General features: G+C 39.8%; 2 protein-coding genes across 5 annotated transcripts in view; one reads left to right on the top strand and one right to left on the bottom strand.

Moving 5' to 3' along the window:
* FAM120A (family with sequence similarity 120A) overlaps positions 1-23,167 on the bottom strand; it is a 127,836-nt gene that overhangs the window by 86,031 nt on the left and 18,638 nt on the right. For all 4 annotated transcript variants that reach the window (XM_037798601.1, XM_037798600.1, XM_037798602.1 and 1 more), the window contains exons 2-3: positions 13,482-13,728; positions 10,380-10,462 (exon numbers count right to left, since the gene is read on the bottom strand). In XM_037798601.1, coding sequence (XP_037654529.1) covers positions 10,380-10,462; positions 13,482-13,728 — 330 coding nt within the window. The remainder of the gene's footprint in view (positions 1-10,379; positions 10,463-13,481; positions 13,729-23,167) is intronic.
* On the top strand, positions 4,129-4,691 carry LOC119505718 (ubiquitin-conjugating enzyme E2 variant 2-like). The gene has a single exon (XM_037798605.1). The coding sequence runs from the start codon at positions 4,129-4,131 to the stop codon at positions 4,564-4,566; it is 438 nt and encodes a 145-aa protein (XP_037654533.1). The 3' UTR covers positions 4,567-4,691.

The raw sequence follows: 23,167 nt of genomic DNA on the forward strand, positions 1-23,167 counted from the left end.
CAGACGTGTTATGAACAGTGTCAAGATTATGGACCCAAAGGGTAGAAAATGAGTGAAGAAATTTTTACACACTTATTTTCAAGACTTAGATTATGGTGCATATTTAAAATAAAACTAGAAACTTCCAAGTCCTCAGAAGAAACACAGATAGCAAAGTTACCAACACAGATCCTCCCTTTCCGTCTCCTTTAACCCCCGTCCTCTCCAGAAGTCATCAGAAGCATGGGCCCTTCCCATGCGACTTGTCTTTCAGTTCCTGTTCAGATTGGGTAAGTCTTCCCTAATACAACGGCTCCTCTTCCCCTTTCTGGCCTCCATTCTAGCTCCTTCTGGCAGGGCAGCGCATTCCACGTCACTAAGGAGTAATTTGCTTGGCAGTCACCAGTCACTCTTTGGGAGGAGCCAAACCGAAAGCAACCCTGTAACAAGTAATGAGAACAAACTACTTCCCAGGACTGTGTCCGTCTTCTCCCAGCAATGCGACTTCAGCTCCAAGCCTAACCTATAAACTACAGATTCCAGATTTCAGCGGATTCCAAAGACATCCAGGAATGTCAAGGTTTCCACTTTTATTTTCAAATAAACAAGGAACAAAGAACCAACTCTGATTGGAAGATATCAATAAGCAAAAGTCTTTGGCATTCAGTCTTGTATTTAAAATTATCCCATTGAATGATTCCAGGTATAAATTTATATAAATTTAGAACACGCAAAGAATAAAATTTCTCACTAAATGCAGATATCCAAGACTTAAAAGCTTAAAAGCCCAGTAAAGTAAATCTGTATACTGAAGGTTTGCATAAAACATTAAGAACATATAGTTAATGCATATGATGAAGATGATAACTGTATTAATGATGAATATTAGTAGGATGTACATTTAAAAGAAATTCTGCAGGACCAAATATCAATCTGTTAAAAGTGGTTCTCTCTCAGGAATGGGATTATAACTAACTTTTATTTTCCACATTACATATGTATCTGTACTGCTTGAATTTTTTAACATTATTTTTGTAATCTGAAAAGAAAAAGATGTTTTTAAAACATGAAAAAGGAAAACAGATATGAAAACTACAAAGACTGACAAAATCAGAAGCTTTAGTCAAACCATCTCATCTTCTCTCTCCCTAATTTTTTGCATATTCAGGCTATATAAGTTTTCCTTAGAAAGTTTCCTTAGAAAGTTTAAGACGTTAGCCTTCCAGGCCCCTAACATTGTTTTCTAGAGAGCCAAGGAGTCCTTAGGTTTTAGGAAGGACTTCTTAGCTGTTACTAAGAATACTAATCCAGAGTCTTACTTATTGGGAAGGGAATACATTAATTTAACTTCTGTTACTACTAATACACAGTGCCAAAACTGCCACCTCTTGCTATGAGGTAAAAGTGAAACTCAGAAATAAACGAAGTCCATCTTATATTTACTTATCTTTACCCAACTTACTTTCAAAAGGGATTTCAGAAGCATAAAGCCATCTGATCGCCACCTTCCAATAAGGTTACATACTAAGTACACTTGATAGACAATAAAACCTCTCAAAGTGTCTGAAATTGTGCTGCCCATTTCCGAGGAAAGACCAGGTCACTTTTTCCCATGGCATTGGCTACATGTGCTGAGGGAAATCAATCCCCCTCCTCCAGCCACAGAGCTTGTCTCTCAGCCCACGTGTGTGTAAGCCCTGAAGGAGAGCATTCTGCAAAGGCTGGGAGAGGCGTTTTCTTTCCTTTTCTTTCTTCTTCTTCTTCTTTTTTTTTTTTCTGTTAACTCCTGGCATTCAAGGAAAGTTCTGTCTTACCACTAGCTGGCTATGAGCTTAAGGGGCAGATGCATGAGTCTAAATCCCAGCAATAACACACTGAGCTATCAAAACGCCAGGTTTCCAAAAAAGATTATAAGACATTCAAAGAAACAGGAAGCAATGGCCCAGACAAAGGAGAAGATTAAAGCATGACAAACCATCACCTGGGACATTCCAGACAAAGACTTTTAAAATATGGTCTTAAGTATGAAAGAACTAAGGGAAAATAGACACAGAATTAAAGGAAAACAGGAAAATGGTAAATGGACACTAAGAGAATAACAGTAGAGAGATGCAAATTATGAAAAGGAACCAGAGCTGAATTTCACAGTAATAGAAATTAAAAATTCTCTACAGGGTTGCATAGCAGATTGGAGCTGGCAGAAGAAGCATCAGTGAACTTGAAGACAAGACAATTGAAGTGAACAGAAACCTACAACTTCTCTAATAAACAACAAATTTAAAAGAGTGAACAAAGCCCAAGGAGCCTGTGGGACACCATCAAGCACCAATATATAAACCATGGCAGTGCCAGAGAATGAGAGAAAGAAGAGAGAATATTCAAAAAAATATGGTTGAAAACATCCCAAATTTAATGAAAGCCAGGTATACAGACATTCAAAGGCTCTCAATGAACCATGCCACATCATAATTAAACCGTCGAATGCCAAAGGTAAAGAACCAATTCTGAAAGCCACAAGAGAAAAGCAGTGTCACGTACAAGGAGCCTCAACAAGACTGAGTGCCGAGTTCTCACTGGAAACCATGGAGGCAAGAAGGCAGTGGGATGACATACTAAAGTGCTGAAACTTTCAGCCAATCAAGAATTCTATATCTGGCAAAACTGCCTTTCAAAAATGAGGGCAAGATGAAGACCATTCCCAGATAAACAAAACCTGAGGGAGTTAACACCTCTGGACCCGTCCTAGGAGAGATGCTAAAGGGAGCTCTGCAGGCTGAAAGGAGAGGGGAACAGAAAGAAACAGAGGTCTCAGGTGAGGGTAACGTGGGTAATTACAAATGCCAGTACTATTGCAGCTTTGGTTTGTGTCTCCACTTTTTACTTCCGACAGGATCTAAAAGGCAAATGCATAAAGTGTAATGATAAACCAGTGGTTTTGGACTCATCATGTGTGAACATGTATCTGTGACAGGAACTACATAAAGGTGGGGGATGGGGGTACAGGCGCATAGTTTGTGCAAACTATTGATGTTAAGTTGGTATTAAAGTAGAGACCGTTATAGATTTAGGATGTTACATTTAAGACTCATGGTAACTACAAAGAAAATACTGGAAAACGTGCAAACTCACAGAGACAGAAAAGAATACAGGTTCCCAGGGGCAGGGGGAAAGAAAATGGGTAATTAATGTACAGTAGATGTAGGGTTTCTGGTTTGAGGAGATGTGAAAGTTTTAGTAATGGAAGGTACCACAATTTTGTGAACATGATTAATCCCATTGAACAGTATGCTTAGGAGTGGCTGAGTTGGGAAAATTTATGTTGTATATACATTCCCCCAACTAAAAAAAAAAAAAAAAAAAAAGAGCAACTCAAGAGACAGTGACAATTAAATGCCATACGTGATCATCGACGGGATGTTGCAAGGGAGCAGAAAAGGCAAAAGGAGACATTATTGGGACATATGGGAAAACTGGAATATCGACTGTAAGCTTCGTATAATGTTAAATTTCTTAAACTTGATAACTGCACTAAAGGTGGTTACATAAATGAATACTGTTCTCAGGAAATGTACATGTAAATTAAGTGTTCAAGGAGCATGATGTCTACAACCTCCATTCAAGCATTCAGAAAATAGACAGTTAAAAAAAACAGACAGATGGAGAGAGAGATGGATTGACAGACTGATGGGTAGCAAGAATGATATGGCAAATGTGGCAAATGTTAAAATTAGTAGATATGGGTATCTGGGGTAGGGGTGTATTGGAGTTCTCTATATGGGGCTTGTATTATTTTTGTATCTGTCCTATAATCTGACAATAGTTCAAAACAAAAAGTCAGAAAGAGGAGGGGGAGGGAGGAAGGGAGTGAGGGAAAGAGAAAAGGAAAAAGCCTACCTTGGCTGGCTGGTTCAACAGATCTGAGGTTGATGAGGATAAGTGTGTCTCTGGGGACAGTCTTCATTTTATGTTTATCACAAGGAGGCAGGAGTTTTAAAAAAGATTGAGAACAGAGACATAAAGAGTAAAATACAGACTTAGATAACTACCAAGTAGAATAACCACTTATAGCAAAGTCCTAGGAATGGAAAAGTCAGCATAAAATGCACAGTATAAAGAAGACACACGCAGCTGCGCTGGGCTGCAGGGAAGATGGCGGTCTCCACAGGAGTTAAAGTTCCTTGTAATTTTCGATTGTTGGAAGAACTTGAAGGAGGACAAAAAGGGGTAGGCGATGGTACTGTTAGCTGGGGCCTTGAAGATGATGAAGATATGACACTGACAAGGTGGATAGGCATGATTATTAGGCCCCCAAGGACAAATTACGAAAACAGAATATTTGGCCTGAAAGTAAAACGTGGACCTAAATACCTGGAAGCTCCTCCATCAGTTAGATTTGCAACAAAAATTAATATGAATGGAATAAATAATTCCAGTGGAATGGTGGATGCATGGGGCATACCAGTGTTAGCAAAATGGCAAAATTCATATAGCATTAAAGTTGTACTTCAAGAGCTAAGACGTCTAATGATGTCCAAAGAAAATATGAAGCTTCCACAGCCACCAGAAGGACAAACATACAATAATTAATTTTAGTGGATCTCAAACTTGTCTTAAATCAACAACCTTCTACTCATGTTAGTGTCTTGATTAAGTATCACAATGCAGAATATCCACACATTAAGTAAAAGAATTCTAGCTGGTAAACATGACCCGGACATTTGTAAGAATATATTTAATATATGTACACCTACTATATCGTCAGGTAACAGGAGGAAAAATGCAGCACAATTCTTTTTTCTCTTACCAAGGCCCTGTACTTTAAGCACAATCCTGGAGTATTCAAAGTAGAATTCAGGTTTACAAGGCAAAAGCATGTCAAGAAGTGTCAGACTGCTGTGGAAGGATATGTGTGTCTGAAAACCAATTTCAAGAAGGAAAAACATAAATGGCATGTTTTATCTACTTGCTTAGTGAAAGATCTGCAATTTAAATTGTTTAAAGTAGCAGGTACAATGAATATTGTTGCAAATTGTATTAAATTTTGAAGCATTGACTACTAGTAGTATCAAAAATACGTTCAGAATTGTTTTGTTACCTGTATTTACAACAAAAAAAAGTTGGGGGGTGTCAATGAATTTCTGTTAAAAGCCGTTCCTGTGTGTTACATATAACAGCCATGGTCAATATTTGTTTGCATTCTTTGTTTAACAAACCAGGGGACCAGGAAGGACTGACAGGGATGAAAGCCTGATGTACACTGAACAGAAAATGAAGTTTAGGAACATAAACAACATTGAAATGAACACAATGACCCGTGACCAATGGTCCAACTTAAACGTCATTTTACCCAAATCGGAAGTCAGTAGAACAACTATGTTAAGAAAAGCATCCTATAAAGCATTCTGGAGAATCTAGATTCAAGAACATCAGAAGGCAATGAGAAAATCGCATTAAAAAAAAATTAAACCCAGCAAACAGGTATAAAGTGTTGTTCCGTTTTTAATTAAGACAACTAAATGTCTACACAAAATTGAAAATTCCCACAACTGATTAGGACACAAAATCATCAAACAATTTTTCAAAAAGCACATAAAAAGAAACAAAAGCTTACAGTACCTCCCAAATCCAGTAGAACCCAAGTTTCCTCTTTCCCACAACCCCACATGGAAACATTTTGGCTCTGCCCCCCCATTCATTCATCAGGACAGGGAGGGAAAGCGACGCCAATGGATAGCAAGGAAGAAAAGACAAAACACAGCAAATGATGCTGAAAACTCAAGTTTAATATCAGTTAACCCATCAGAAGAGGCACTCACCGACCGACTGGTTGTGACCAAAAAGTCAAGCTAGGAAAAGACACTTAAGACCCAAAACCCAAACAAACACCCCCTTCCCCCAAATGAGGAGAACAAAGAGGACAAGGCATGGAAAGCAGAGTAGCAGAGGGGAGCAGGGAAAGGGTTCCAGGGAAGCACGGCACATATATGGACGATGGACAATAAACAAAAAAGCCAGCAGCCCCAGCTGGCACTGGGTGGCACCCAGCTGCCTCCGGATGCCCCCACAGAGGCCGACACGGCGTCACCGCCGTCTTCCATCCCAGTGGAGCGCTTCACACGTGCTGGCCTGCTCCGCTTTCTCTAGTGACCTCATTTCATCCTTACAGTACCCCACAGGCTCACTAGTCCTGGGGCTGCACCGAGCGGCCGGACACCTCCCCGGGTCCACAGGAGAGGCAGACACGGGCGGCCACGAGGAGCTGCAAGCTCCTCCAGGGCCCAGCCCATGCTTCTCTTGTATGCCCCCTGGCCACATCACAACAATCCAAAGGAGTAGAGCAGCCTCATTCAATCTGGCAGCGTGAACATCTTCAGACTTCAGCTCAGGACCTCAGCAACCAGGTCCCCGTCTTCATCCTCTCACTGTGGAGCTGACTGCACCTTTGAAGCTACATTCGAAGCTACCATCACCCCAGGTTCTAGAATACTGCACACTACATGAAATGGTCTCCCGTTGTCCCAAACATAAATGAAATGCTCTTTACTTCCAAATCTAAGAAAGTTGATACCCACTTTATTAGTCGCTCTGAGTACTGACACTGATGTATTAAAGAACTTAAAACTTGACTTGCCACCTTCTTTTTATTTTCTATTGACCTCACGCAAATCAAAGCTCCAAGTATATCCAGCACCGCATTTGTAGTCTAGTAAACATGACTTACTGATTAATAAGGCAGCACAAAGCAGAATTTTATTCCCTTCCCAGCCTTCATCAAAGTAAAAAACTGTTTCTTTCCAGATATTATCCCACGATTTCATCACCTCAGCTATCTCTCCCCTCGCCATTTAGTGCTCTTCTTGTGCACCGTAAGCCCCAGAGCCCCTCCGCCAGGCCGCTGGCCTTGCAGTGCAGCCAGAGCTGGTACAGGAAGGACGACGCGTGTCCCCAACTGACACACGTGGCCGGGTATCAGTCGAGGGGGTAAACATTCTCAGTGCTGCCAACACACCGCGGATTTGTTACTACATAAATTACGGGGACTGATGACTTCCTATCCAGTGTTGCTTCCTTTGGTGGGTTTCATTAGCTGGTGAAAAAATGAAACCGTCTCATGATTTTTTAGTTCCTTTTTAAAATCGTAATAATGGAGAGGCAGCTTTTTAGGATATCTGATTTCGCATCCATCCTCAAGTTCAAGTCTTCCTTCGCCCATTCCGTTTATCACACTACATCTGTAGCATTTCACCAAAGTCAAATCGACTGTTTATTATTCATAGAGTTGGTGTTATATGAAATTATCTTCCAATCAATTCAAAGCACCCCTTAACAAGCAATACTGTAATCTTAACCCTCTCGACATTCTAGCTTAATACAAAACACTAAGAGTATATGAGAAAACAAAACTAAGAGTATTATGGAGATAAGCAACTATCTAAATTTTCAAAAGATATAGTTAAGTTTTATAACTGGGATAAAGAAAGGGGTTAAAAAAGCAGGATACATACAACTCCATACATCAGTAATGTCCATGGAAAAAAAACTGACATCCAATAATCCTCCATCGATGTTAAGATGACTAAAATATGACTGCAGAGAAAATGATTATATGTATATAAACGGTGAAAACAAAAATGTGACCAATAAATATAATTTTTGAACTTGAAGTCAGATGCGCTTACATTTGAGGATGTGACTTTTAAAAATTCTACAACTTATAAAGTTGTGGAAAAATTATTTTGGATTACTTCCCTATAAAAATACCCAGCTAATTTTTTTTCTTAAAACTTTTTATTTTGAAATAGTTGCAAACTTACAGGACAGTTGCAAAAACAATACAAAACCCACACAGTGAACTCCAATATATGTCCCTCACCCCAATAGCGAGGTTCCACAAATTTTCACCTTCTGCCACATTTGATAATTCTATCCACCAATCCATCTATCAGTTTTCTAAACATTTGAGAGTAGGTTGTATACATCAGGATCCTTGAACATGTAATACCCTCATGTACATGTCCTGAGAATTTGACCTTAAGAACAGTTACTAAGTTCAAGAACTTTAACACTGATATATAGCTTACAGTCTATATTCCATTTTTTTTTCATATGTCCCAACATCTGTTAGGGCCTTTTCTCCCCCCATCATAAGATGAAGTCCAGGATCAGTCCAGGATCATGTATTCCACTGAATTGCTGCTGTCTCTTAAACTGCTCTTTTTTCAAAAAAATTATAGAAACTCATATACAATGTAAACTTCCCCGTCTCAACACTCCAAGCATAACTCTCCCCCATCCATGACCAGCACTCTCCATCCCCCTAAAGAGAAGCTCTACACCCACCACGTAGTAACTCCACACCCCACCCCCAGCACCCAGTAACCTGTATTCTACTCTGTCTCTATGCATGTGCATACCCTAGCTATTTCATGCAAGCCTCAACACACAATATCCACCCTTTGGTGTTATGAATGATAACGGCAACATGATTACGTGAGAAAACGTCCTTATTTTTAGGTGACGGTGATGCAAGCTGAAGCATTCATGGATGAAGTGTCTTGAATCCTGCAACTCCCACATAGGGTTAGGTTAAAAAAAAAACAATCCACGTGCATATACATATATACATTTTGTAGGATATGCAGTGTGGCAAAATTTTTTTTTTTCTACTTTGTGAATACTTACAATTTTTCATTAAAAATGTTGGGGAAAACCCACGATAATGATATTATTGACCTATCAATAGAGTGAGTTGATAACCCAATAATTCTTCAAACAGCTCCTCACTTCTAACTCTCTGACACATGAAACAGGCTGGCTAGACATACACATGTGGTCTGAGATCCTGGAAGCTTTTTGCCCCTGAACTCAAAACTATATAATCTTGTAAGAAAGGAAACTTCATTTGTGTCTCAACTTATAAGCAGAATACCTAACACCCAAAGGAGAAAAGTGCAATATTTTTAAGTCCACCATAATTACAGACTTTATTTTTCCCAGTCTGAATTTCAAACATGGTATCACTAGGAGCTTATGACCAAAAACACAAATTGTATCACTTCATAAATGAAAACACATATGAAGAACTCTTTTGGTTAATAGCAAATAGAAAGTTGTGCTTCAAGGACAAAAAAGCAAAAAAAAACAGGTAATTTCTAGTAAGAAGAGAGAAACTGACTTTTGAACAGAAGTTGAAAACAGCCCACATCAAGAAATGAATCACAGAGAATATTTTACAGCATATCAGCACGAGATGAAAAAGAAGGCTTTTAAATGGCAAAGAACAACACGAATGAAGCAGGAAAGGAATTCCATTTGAACTTTCAAGTATCACACAAAGTTAACATTAAGTTAAAATGGAGAAAGGAAAATTCCAATTTAAAACTAACCACCGATCAAAACTGTTTATAGAGAAAGGGTAATTCTGACAGAATTCAGCATTTCACAAGACAAAGTGACTTCAGAAACCACTCGATTTAACCTTCTCCCTTTGCTATGAGGAAACAAGGCCTCAGCCACCAATCAGCTGGTATGGAGCTAGAAGCTCAGAAAAAATTCCAAGTCCCACGGTCTTCCCAATTCTCAGAGTCTTCAAAGACACGTGTACCTTAACGTTAATGCTAACTAAGGCCAAACATCAACAGCGGAGAGCACCTGAGCAAATTCACCAAGCAAACTGAATTCAGAAATCACAGAAATCACTAAAAAGTACAAGCTGAAGTGTCTTAGTGGCTTATACAATTTCGCTCATCGTTATTTTGCTTAAATCAAATCCTTAAAACTTCCCATTTTAGAAAATCAAAATTAAATGCCTTTTCTTTGATGTTCATTACAAGAAAGGAATTGAAAAGAGAGAAAAATAAGAAAATCCTCTGCATTAATAAAATAGTGTAAGTGGGCCATTTTGCTAATGAATTTTGAGTCTCTCCTGTTATTGAAAAATCATTAAAGCCTAAATTATAAACCATTTGATAATTGTAGCAAATTAGTAAGAAAATTTTCCAACTATGCTAAAAGATGTAGATTGAAGTGACTGATGAGAATATATACCTATTGTAAAATTTAATATTTTTAAGTAAGAAAATTTATAAAAACTTCAGGTAAAAGAAGTTTTCCTTCCATCTAGATACTCGGCATGAAGAATTCCTCTAACAGAATTTTAAGGACATTTATAAATTCATCTAAAATATAGGTATTGGGCAACAGGCAAATAGGTCAGGGTCGTTTTCTACTTTTTTTCTTTTCTGAAGGCAATGAGTATCCTGAATTAGGGGGAAACATTTTATTGCTAACTTTATAGCATATTTCCTTCTACAACAAAGGGACATCACTTATATCATTAAAGTAGAGCAAAAATAAACAGGTGATTATTACAGATGCTGGAAATGAAATGAAGTTTGTACCTTAAGTGAGGCTAATGGATGTTCTGGACCGAGTAAACTCCAATGAAAAGAAGCCAAATCTTCATCGGGTAGAATGTGATTACCTAGAACACACAACACGCATATAACATAAAAGCCAACAATCATAAGTGACACAAGGGAAACTTTTAAAATCAGTTATTTCATTATCTGTACTAGATTACCTTTGTTTGTTTTAGATTTTACAATATGACTTCTCCAAGACTACCTCATTTGATAAACCACAGAAAACTTCACAACTGAGAAACTGAGACTACTTTTTAAACTTTTAATAGAAAGCAAAATACAGCAGGCAAGCTCCTTCCAGCGCCTCAAGTAAGACATGAATTTCTAGCAAAGCTCTAACAGCATTCAAACTAAGTATTACATAAAAATCTAAGAGACTTCCCAGACTAATAATAAAAGCTAAATACCAGTTTGCAAAAGGTCAGCCTGGTAATGCCAGGATGCCAAATATTGACCAGATATAAGGTTTCACTGGTTCATAAAAGAGCTATGGTTCAAACTGTACTGTGTGAACTAGGTTCAACCGCCAAATATGGAATCTGAGCAGTGATAAAATCTTTCTAAGCAAAATTAAATGACAATTGTTGTTACCGATTATAACGTGGATCAACAGCCTCCCAACCCCCTAGTAATTTCCACCAAAACCCACGAATATGCAAGACAAGGAACATACTAGGACAAGACTGCTGTGGGCCATTAAGAGTTAAAGCCTATCTGCAGCTGTCTATAAATAAGAACTGTATTCAGCTGATAAATTACACTTTTTGGTGAATACTTTACATTCACTGAATGCCTGATACACCAGCAACTTTAATGTGCTAGCTATTTTAATGCAATTTTTAAAGCAGTAATTTTAAATAACTCTGTGATTTTCCTAACATGATTTAATCACCTCCACACTAAGATGCCAGATTCACGAATTAGCTGCTAACAGAGAGCAAAACAAGGTGGGTTCGTTTGTGATATTGCTTTATCATAATATTCTAAACACATACACACAGAACAGGGAAATAGTGAGCTACTGTAATGTCCAGACGGGAAAAGTTAAGTCATAACTGCCAGGTTTACTGTCTATCCAGCTTTGTAATATTTTCCCGTTAATGTATCACACAGAATTTTATAAGAAAAAAGAATGAAGTAACTTTGAAGCTTACATTTGGAAAAATATAAAGTCAAGTTAAAACTTGGGCAGAAAGCATTAGTTAAAAAAAAAAAAGACATAGGTTTTATACCAAATACTTACATGGAATTCCACCCAACCCCCCAGAAACAAAACTTATATAGCTTTTCTGTTACAAAAGAGGTAAAGAAAACTAAACTTTCTCATTTGAGGACACTGAAGCTTTTACAAAATCCAGAATAAAAAAAGCTCACTCAATTAAGAGTTTATCTATAACTTGCCTAAATTTTTGAAGAAATTCCAGGCCCTAAATTAATTCCATGGAACTGTACTATTTGTTTTTCATTGATTTCAAAATTTCACAAAATAACTAAAAAAAGTCTGAGAAGCTGTTCTCTCCCAAGAAACATATCCAATGTTTCTTAAATAAGATAAACAAATATTCTTCCACCTTTCAAATTTGCTAAGACTTACATATTCTAAAAACATGCAATTTTCCAACTCATTTAAAGTCATTAATATGTCCAAGTCACTTTGCCTAACATATAAACAAAAATGAAACTTTTCACCTGTGTCCATCCATATAAGCATTTTTAATATCGAAGGAAACATCCTTTGATATTTAAATTTTTGAAAATAGCAGTAATTTTGAAAATAAGATTAGTTCTAATCCTCTGAACCCCAAGTCACAAGAGCGCCCTAAGAAATCAGATGGAAACCAGTACTAACTTAAATATACATTATTTGAGATTAGATCCAAATATTGAAAGACAATTTGTGAAATCAGGATTTTGCTAATTGGCCGGCTGGTTGGTTGGCAGTTATACAATAACATTTGAAGCGCCACCACAAAATGCTAAATAAAAAAACGGTGATTCCCTCACTATAATTTCTAATAGTGCAAAATTTGGGGAGGAATGTTTACAAAAATCTTTCTTATGACTAGTAATTTCTAAAAATAATATACACAGTAACTCCCCTCTTAAGCACAATTCAACTGGGCTGCAAACCTATATAAAACACAAGGTGAAAGATAGTACAATAACATCACACTTATCTTGAGATCACATGTCTTTCGAAACAGCACGGAATTCGATCACTACAAGTCATGTATTTTAATCACAGGAGTCCTCGGGTCCTCACTCAGAACATATTTATTTATATTTTGGACACAATTCTTACAAAATCTTGGCAAATTAGAGCTGGATATTAAAGTAGCTAGAGACATACGTGCACATTGCAAGCACAAGAAAGGGTAGCTGGCAGAAGAGAAAACACAGAAAATAACTATAAAGTGTAGATACAAAGACAGATGAATATACTACCTACTGGAAAATTATTTTTAAGTAAAATAAATTAATATATAAAGCTTTAGTTAAACAAGATTGCCTTTCTATGTATTCAGCACAAGGAATTCCTCCAACGGAATTTTATAAGAAATCTATATCAAATGCAGGTGTTGATAAAAAGGGAAGATAGGTTATTTTTGCTGTTCTTCTTTTAAAGCAGTAAGTATCCTGAAAATGACAGGAAATGTCCCAGAAACAAGGGGAAAACATGGCAGCGCTAACTTTAAAGCCTATTATTTTCTGTAATAAGCATAATTAATGCCAAAGGTTTCAATGCCTAATTTTCATAGTGAGACTGCGTTAACATCTGTGGTTTAAAAACGTTATTTTTCCAAAACTTTAAGTGGGTTTATTCACAGAATAAGTTTTTCAGCTCAGAGAGAATACACAAACATTTTAGAACAAAGGAACACATTATTAGCTAAGCAGCAAGTTATGACATCAAACAATACTAAGCAAGAAATGCTAAGGAAAAGCCCATTTCTTGGTTCTTTTAAATCTAAAATATAAATCCAAAACATTCAAGCACAGAAATTTTATAAAATGGTCTTTATGGTCATAGCATAGCAACTCCTTCATAAAACAGACTTTTCACATGACTCCACCTACCTAATAGAGCAGCAAAAATAGGAAAGCGATTTGGGTTCAGGTCTAGTTGCTTGGCAACCTCATGCATCAGGTATTGGCTTGTCGTGAGACTCTTCCCGTTTCGGCTCAGTTTTAGGGCATGGGCACTGAAATAGTAGGGGATGTTGCACAACGCATAATCAGAGTCATAGGCAACCAGGCCGTGGAAGCCGTTCTCTCTGCAGAAACCAATGACTTCCTGATGATGATCCTCGATGCTCTGTGCAACCTACACAAATGAGAAAGAAAACTTCATCTAATGCAGTGTAAAACTGGGGCAAGCATGGCATGCTTACAGAGGACATGAAAAATTATGACATTAAAAATATCCACAAAAGCCAGACAGCCAAAAAGTACCATGATAAAGTGTGCAGCATGTTGCTCACATATGAAATCTCTGTGGGAAAACAGATTTTTTACAATTCTCTTCTGGTCAGTGACTTATGAATTCAGCCACACAGCAATTTCACTTACGATTTCTCGTCAGGTTCAAAGATCACCTGCTTGAAAAGACACAGTCCCCGGCAACCCTTGTAAGAGTATGTGGAAGGAAGAGAGGTGAGCGGAAAATAAGAATCGGAGGAGCAAGGCAGAGAAGCCACACACCCTCAAGGAAACCAAAATAATTTTAAATTTCTTCAAATTAGAATAACTGTGTCAAATTGGTTTTGGAAATAATCAGAAGGATATCAAAAAATAAAAGCTGAGTGCTGCCCATCACCTCACCACCTACTACCATACACCCAGGGATAATAAGAATGAACACATTTACCTTAAAAATAATTCTCCCATGTGCATAATAGAAAACTTAGGACTACCTTTAAACTAGTCTACATTTACTGCCTTTTTTTTAGTGATTAAAAAATAAGTTAAAGCTTCTTTACTTCTATTTAATCTCACATTACAAAATGTCAATACTATCTCAGATTTCTATGACATGCTAAGGAAGCCAAGGAACAAGATCTCTAAAAAAGTATAAACTCACCGCAATCTCTCTACTCCAAAAAGCAATGAAGAAAATATTTTCTGAAAATATTCAGTCAATCCTTCCCAAAGACAACCTATTTCTCCCCTGCTATTTTTCACACTCATTCATTCAACTAAAATTTTGTCAAGTGTTTCATTTCTGCGATAAGGCACTTCAGAGAATAGAATTTTAAGCTAGATCAAGTGTTGTCAATTACAGAAAACAAATACTCTACAGTCTGAAAAGAGAAAAACACGTGCCCTTAAAACTTAAGTTTCTAGAACAGTAGAAGTGCAATGTGCAGCGATACTGAATTTACACTAAAATTAAATAAAACCGAATATGATATTCCGTGGTTGTATTGGTCACCTTTCAAGCGTGGCTAGGGAGAGTGTGACTGGACACACACAGACAACCTCCAGCACAGCGGAAAGTTCTACCGGCACCACCATCGAGTCACCCCATTTCTCATCAGCTTCCACAGTAACGGGGTTTACCAAATTTTGTTGGAAAGTTAGCTATAAGGAAATCTCACTTGGAGGCAACGCAACCTGTTAAAGAGGCATATTTAAAGAAAGACTTCTATTCATAAATATTTCAAGAAGTACTTTATAAGAAAAAACAAAACAATGACATCTAATTAGTCAAATAATGCTCTATTTCTTAAGAGGATGCTGCTTTATTTCTTAATTGAAAACACTGTACCTTAAACTAAAATAGAATAGTTAAACAAAAAATTCTAAAACTAGGCCATCTTCATTCATCCTCTCACATTCCTGAACCGTAAACAGCTCAAGTTCTTTACCTCAAGTCATTTTACTATGTAGAACTTTATATTTACAGTGATGTTTTAAAGCATTTCAAATCGCTAGACATTATTGGCTTTTTTCCAGACGTCTTTAATAGTAAGTATGAAATTTATTCAGAGATCTTTAAACGAAAGGGGGTAGGCACCGTGCCCTTCCCTGCCCGCCCCTCCATCACCCCTTGAAGGAGCTCTGGACGAGACAGCACGGCACGACCACCTGTTTCCCAAGATCCATATGCCCCGCGGAGGTGATCAAGGATTAAACACAGTGGGGTGAGCAGGGCACACTCGACACTTGCATCTACTGATGTCATCCACACCGTGAGACAGCCTATGACCCTGTTCAGTGCAGACCCTTGCCCTGCCCATCTCCCCAGCCCCACGCTCACACGTGGCCACGGAGATGACCGCATGCGTGCTCTGTCCAGCCACTGTGCTGCGTGCTTCCAACAGCCCTGCCACCTCACTGATCCTCACCACCACCCCTAGGGTAAAGACGCTGGGTCAATGGTGGCACTGCTTTAGCCAGCGTGGCCCAGGCAGGCCCTTCATAAGGGGGCTTTCCCACCAGGCCCCAGACAGGCCAGCCATAGGAAGATTTCCAAGAGCCAGCAGAGGAAAAGCCAGGAGCAAAGAGTCAGCGGCAAGGCGGGAATGTCTGCAGCCGGGGCAAACACCAAAGCCATCGGGTCAGGGTGATCAAGGGGGAAAACGGTCAAAATAAAACCAGAGTAGGCCAGGATCAGATCTAATCTGGCAGGGTTTCAAAGAACACTGTTAGCCCTGTGAAACAATAGGCAATGTATTTCAAGAGCGGCAAAACGTTAATACTCTTTGACCCAGTAATCGTACTCTGGGAAATATCCCCTAAGAAAGCAATCTGCCAAATAAAAAAACATTAGAAGCATAAACAGGGTCAGAGAACACTAATCTACAGGGGAAAAAGATAAATCCACATTAAGGAGATGGGTGAATACCGCAGCTATACGGTGTTGGTAAGACGGGAGAAACCTGGGAAAGGTTCATGATAAAATATTAAACAAAACATTTTAGGATGCAATACCCTACACATAGAGCTATGTAAAACTGTGTGGAAAAAGACTGGAAGGGAAATATGGTGGTGCCAGGGTGGTTCAATAATGCTTTACAAAAAAACCTTTAAAAGGAAATCGAGGAAAATGCTAGAGAAATACTTTTATAAAGTCATACCTGTGCTCGGGCCACGAGCTGTTTCTCTCTCCCTGCTCTGTGACGGACAAGGACAGCCCACTCACCCTTGCATGGAGGGTCTCGGCTGGTGCCCGGCACACAGGAAGCTCTGAAAGTGACCACCACTGGGGGATCCCACTCCACGGGTCCCCAAAGACCCCTTAAGGAACTTATAAAGACTAAAATGACACCAACACCCAGCAGAACCAGACACGCTTTGTTCCACCACCCGTCACCTGACTGCACAGTGGGATGTGGAGTTCACCTCTGCTCATCAGAACATGTGACTTCAGACTGGCATGAAAAAGCAAAGCAAACCAACTTCTCACATCTCACAGCAACACTCACTGCCAGTGATCACTGATACCTCGCCCTCTCCAAAAGCACACAGGGCGGAAAGCAAACAGCTGGCTCCTAGAACTGATCTCCTGAAGCAAGGGGTCAAAGAACCCCACCACAAAGGCTAGGCTTCACACCCAGGGCAAAGTGGGGGAGGCTGTGTCCTGACCATGGCCCTGTTCCTACCCCGAGCCCCCCGACCTGAGTCACAGGCACGGACACATGAGACTCATCCGGATCCCAGCTCTGGCTTGACGGCTGACCTGCTGAGACCAACCTGCCCAGCAGGAAAAGTCAGACTAGATGTATCTTTCAGGGCCCTTCCATTTCTAAAATTCTAGCAGTCTTCCCCCACTGTTAAAACCCATTAGGCCTTTATCCGAGGGAGTGCAAAATGGCATGACAACCACGAGGGAACAGAGACAGTATCCTTTTTCATAGCTGAGTAAAGGAGTGTGGTTCAGCAGTTATTCACTTGGGGGCAGGGGTCAAAACAACAAAAAACTGAATGAAAAGATCTACAAGTTCACAGTCCAGTCTAGGGGTGCTGGACACCCAACCCTTACACATTTGTTAAAACCCACACAACTGTACCTCACGAAGAACAAGAAGGAACTTAAATTGTACACAAATTTTTAAAAATCATTCAGAATGATTTTTAAAAATCATTCAACACTAACAAATGAATCTAATTGTATTACAAAATATATGAAGCAACCTCACTGAAGCAGGTGGGGACAAAAGGAGCTGACCTAAGTAACTTTGGAAAAGGATGTTTTGACTGGAAACTGTTAAGGTTAAAGATAAAAATAACTGTACATAAACACTGTACTCTACTTGGTAAATTTGTTTCTCACGGGGGTATGAGTTAGCAATTCTGAAACTACTTCACATGTATACTAAAGTTGAAGTCAACAGAGGGTGAGAGAGAGGCTTCTCAAAGTCAGAAAGAAGTGACAAACAAGCCCCCAGAGAGGGCTGGCACAAGCCCCTGGGCCCTGGGTCAGCAAGGTAGATGGCAGTAAGAACTGGGGTTCAGTCTGAAACACACCCGACAGATGCATGTGTATGCATGTGTATGCACACGCAGGTTACTACACAGGCATATTTCCCAGCTCTCTCTGCTGAAACAGCCTAGAAGCAGTGACAGCCCTGAGACAAGGAGTAATAACTGCCTCCAAATCTGGGTTTTTAGATACCATTCTCCGCTACAAAGTGCCAGGGCTCTCGGGAGCAGCGGCCAATTCTTGGGCAGGGAAAATACAAGCTGAGCCTGAAGCATCTTGTGGTGCTGGAAAGTAAGGAAGTATTCAGAAAGCAAACAAACAAAAAGGAGGTGTGACCAAAGGTCACAAAGACAGGAACCAATATGAAAAAGCACCCAATGGCCAAAGCTGAACTATCAGCACAACAAAATAAATAACAGACTGGATTATAACCCGAAGTAGAAAATAAATACATGAGTCCATACTGATATAAACAAACAATTGAATAAATAAGGGGGGTGGGGAGTAGCAACTTTTCAGTACAGAAGAATTCCAAAAAATATATACAGATACTCCCCCTCCACACCCCTCTCCCCGAGTGTGGCTGGACATCAGGCCCCTACGCAGAAGCCAAGGGAAAACAGGCGCTCCCAGAGCAGAGACCTGGCAGACCCCAATTATCAAGAGATGCAGGTCAAGGTCCCCTGCAGACCCCAATTATCAAGAGATGCAGGTCAAGGTCCCCTGCACTCGCACTGGCAGCACCCACCCCCTGCCCATGTGGAGCAAAGGGCACCTCACCTCCAGGGTCCTCTCCCCCAAATGCACAACCTGGATTGAATCATGAGAAAGCACCACGCAAACCCAGACTAGGGACAGTCTGCAAAACAGCTGGCCAGGACTCCTCAAGGGGGCCCAGATAGCGAGAGAAGGAAGCACAGAAAACCCGTCCAGCCCATGGGAGACTAAGGGACAGGACAACCACCGTAACTGAATCAAGCTCGTAACACAGCTAGTGGTACTGCACCGATGTCCGTTTCATAGTTCTGATAACCAGACTATAGCCATGTATGAGGTCAGCTTTCACAGAGAGTAACAAGGATGTCAGAGAACCCTCTCTACTGCCTCTGCAATTCTTCTATAAATCTACAATTATTCCAAAATTTAAATTTTATTTTTTAAAAAGTCCATAGTACACAAGTGACCACCTAAAAGACTATTTTAAATCACTTCATTAGATGAACAAACTACTAACAGACACCCAAAAAAGAACCCCAGCCTAAAGGCAAACAGCTGATTACATGAAAACACAAATGCTTCCAGAGAGTCCAACTGAGCAAAACAGGGAAGCCTACCATGCATGGCAGATTAGGTATAAATTTAAAATTAGGTCAATCATAAATTTATGAATGAACGAATGAAATGGAGTCCAACAACAAAGACTACTAGAGACCACATAAATAATTCCTTTACAATTTAAATCAAGGAAAGCTGGATAAAAAACCTGATACAGAGGATTTGCTTGGGGATGGAAAGATCATAGGATGTAAGGTTTGGATGGGGATTAAAAAAAGACTCTGAATTATGCCGTCAAAACAAGACTTAAAAGGCCTAAGATCCTTGGCGGGGCAAGATGGAGGACTGGTGAGCTGTAAGTTTTAGTTACTCCTCCAGGAAAGTAGGTAAAAAGCCAGGAACTGCGTGGACTGGACACCACAGAGCAATCTGTCTTTGGGCATACTTCATACAACACTCATGAAAATGTCGAACTGCTGAGATCAGCGAAATCTGTAAGTTTTTGCGGCCAGGGGACCAGCGCCCCTTCCTGCCAGGCTCAGTCCCGCGGGAGGAGGGGCTGCCAGCTCCGGGAAGGAGAAGGGAGAACTGCAGTGGTAGCCCTTCTCGGAAACTCATTCTACTGATCCATACTCCAACCATAGATAGACTGAGACCAGACACCAGAGAATCTGAGAGCTGCCAGCCCAGCAGAGAGGAGACAGGCATAGAAAAAAAAAAAAATAACACGAAAAACTCCAAAATAAAAGCAGAGGATTTTTGGAGTTCTGGTGAACACAGAAAGGGGAAGGGCGGAGCTCAGGCCTTGAGGCGCATATGCAAATCCTGAAGAAAAGCTGATCTCTCTGCCCTGTGGACCTTTCCTTAATGGCCCTGGTTGCTTTGTCTATTAGCATTTCAATAACCCATTAGATCTCTGAGGAGGGCCCTTTTTTTTTTTTTTTTTTTTTAATACTTTTTTCTTTTTCTAAAACAATTACTCTAAGAAGCCCAATACAGAAAGCTTCAAACAACTGCAATTTGGGCACGTCAAGTCAAGAGCAGAACTAGGAGAGCTCTGAGACAAAAGGCAATAATCCAGTGGCTGAGAAAATTCACTAAACACCACAACTTCCCAAGAAAAGCGGGGTGTCCACTCACAGCCACCATCCTGGTGGACAGGAAACACTCCTGCCCATCGCCAGCCCCATACCCCAGAGCTGCCCCAGACAACCCAGTGTGACGGAAGTGCTTCAAATAACAGGCACACACCACAAAGCTGGGCGTGGACATTAGCCTTCCCTGCAACCTCAGCTGATTGTCCCAGAGCTGGGAAGGTGGAGCAGTGTGAATTAACAAAGCCCCATTCAGCCATCATTTCAGCAGACTGGGAGCCTCCCTACACAGCCCAGCAGCCCAGAACTGCCCTGGGGGGACGGCACTCACCTGTGACATAGCACAGTCATCCCTCAACAGAGGACCCGGGGTGCACAGCCTGGAAGAGGGGCCCACTTGCAAGTCTCAGGAGCCATACGCCAATACCAAAGACTTGTGGGTCAGTGGCAGAGACAAACTCTGGCAGGACTGAACTGAAGGATTAGACTATTGCAGCAGCTTTAAAACTCTAGGATCACCAGGGAGATTTGATTGTTAGGGCCACCCCCCCTCCCCGACTGCCAAGAAACACACCCCACATACAGGGCAGGCAACACCAACTACACACGCAAGCTTGGTACACCAATTGGACCCCACAAGACTCACTCCCCCACTCACCAAAAAGACTAAGCAGGGGAGAACTGGCTCGTGGAGAACAGGTGGCTCGTGGATACCACCTGCTGGTTAGTTAGAGAAAGTGTACTCCACGAAGCTGTAGATCTGATAAATTAGAGATAAGGACTTCAATAGGTCTACAAACCCTAAAAGAACCCTATCAAGTTCAGCAAATGCCACGAGGCCAAAAACAACAGAAAATTATAAAGCATATGAAAAAACCAGACGATATGGATAACCCAAGCCCAAGCACCCAAATCAAAAGACCAGAAGAGACACAGCACCTAGAGCAGCTACTCAAAGAACTAAAGATGAACAATGAGACCATAGTACGGGATATGAAGGAAATCAAGAAGACTCTAGAAGAGCATAAAGAAGACATTGCAAGACTAAATAAAAAAATGGATGATCTTATGGAAATTAAAGAAACTGTTGACCAAATTAAAAAGATTCTGGACACTCATAGTACAAGACTAGAGGAAGTTGAACAACGAATCAGTGACCTGGAAGATGACAGAATGGAAAATGAAAGCATAAAAGAAAGAATGGGGAAAAAAATTGAAAAAATCGAAACGGACCTCAGGGATATGATAGATAACATGAAACGTCCAAATATAAGACTCATTGGTGTCCCAGAAGGGGAAGAAAAGGGTAAAGGTCTAGGAAGAGTATTCAAAGAAATTGTTGGGGAAAACTTCCCAAATCTTCTAAACAACATAAATACACAAATCATAAATGCTCAGCGAACTCCAAATAGAATAAATCCAAATAAACCCACTCCGAGACATATACTGATCACACTGTCAAACACAGAAGAGAAGGAGCAAGTTCTGAAAGCAGCAAGAGAAAAGCAATTCACCACATACAAAGGAAACAGCATAAGACTAAGTAGTGACTACTCAGCAGCCACCATGGAGGCAAGAAGGCAGTGGCACGATATATTTAAAATTCTGAGTGAGAAAAATTTCCAGCCAAGAATACTTTATCCAGCAAAGCTCTCCTTCAAATTTGAGGGAGAGCTTAAATTTTTCACAGACAAACAAATGCTGAGAGAATTTGCTAACAAGAGACCTGCCCTACTGGAGATACTAAAGGGAGCCCTACAGACAGAGAAACAAAGACAGGACAGAGAGACTTGGAGAAAGGTTCAGTACTAAAGAGATTCGGTATGGGTACAATAAAGGATATTAATAGAGAGAGAGAAAAATATGGCAAACATAAACCAAAGGATAAGATGGCCGATTCAAGAAATGCCTTCACGGTTTTAACGTTGAATGTAAATGGATTAAACTCCCCAATTAAAACATATAGATTCGCAGAATGGATCAAAAAAAAATGAACCATCAATATGTTGCATACAAGAGACTCATCTTAGACACAGGGACACAAAGAAACTGAAAGTGAAAGGATGGAAAAAATATTTCATGCAAGCTACAGCCAAAAGAAAGCAGGTGTAGCAATATTAATCTCAGATAAAATAGACTTCAAATGCAGGGATGTTTTGAGAGACAAAGAAGGCCACTACATACTAATAAAAGGGGCAATTCAGCAAGAAGAAATAACAATCGTAAATGTCTATGCACCCAATCAAGGTGCCACAAAATACATGAGAGAAACACTGGCAAAACTAAAGGAAGCAATTGATGTTTCCACAATAATTGTGGGAGACTTCAACACATCACTCTCTCCTATAGATAGATCAACCAGACAGAAGACCAATAAGGAAATTGAAAACCTAAACAATCTGATAAATGAATTAGATTTAACAGACATATACAGGACATTACATCCCAAATCACCAGGATACACATACTGTTCTAGTGCTCATGGAACTTTTTCCAGAATAGATCATATGCTGGGACATAAAACAAGGCTCAATAAATTTAAAAAGATTGAAATTATTCAAAGCACATTCTATGACCACAATGGAATACAATTAGAAGTCAATAACCATCAGAGACTTAGAAAATTCACAAATACCTGGAGGTTAAACAACACACTCCTAAACAATCAGTGGGTTAACGAAGAAATAGCAAGAGAAATTGCTAAATATATAGAGACGAATGAAAATGAGAACACAACATACCAAAACCTATGGGATGCAGCAAAAGCAGTGCTAAGGGGGAAATTTATAGCACTAAACGCATATATTAAAAAGGAAGAAAGAGCCAAAATCAAAGAACTAATGGATCAACTGAAGAAGCTAGAAAATGAACAGCAAACCAATCCTAAACCAAGTACAAGAAAAGAAATAACAAGGATTAAAGCAGAAATAAATGTCATAGAGAACAAAAAAACAATAGAAAGGATAAAT

Source organism: Choloepus didactylus, chromosome 10, assembly GCF_015220235.1.
Source record: "Choloepus didactylus isolate mChoDid1 chromosome 10, mChoDid1.pri, whole genome shotgun sequence".
Taxonomy (NCBI): domain Eukaryota; kingdom Metazoa; phylum Chordata; class Mammalia; order Pilosa; family Megalonychidae; genus Choloepus; species Choloepus didactylus.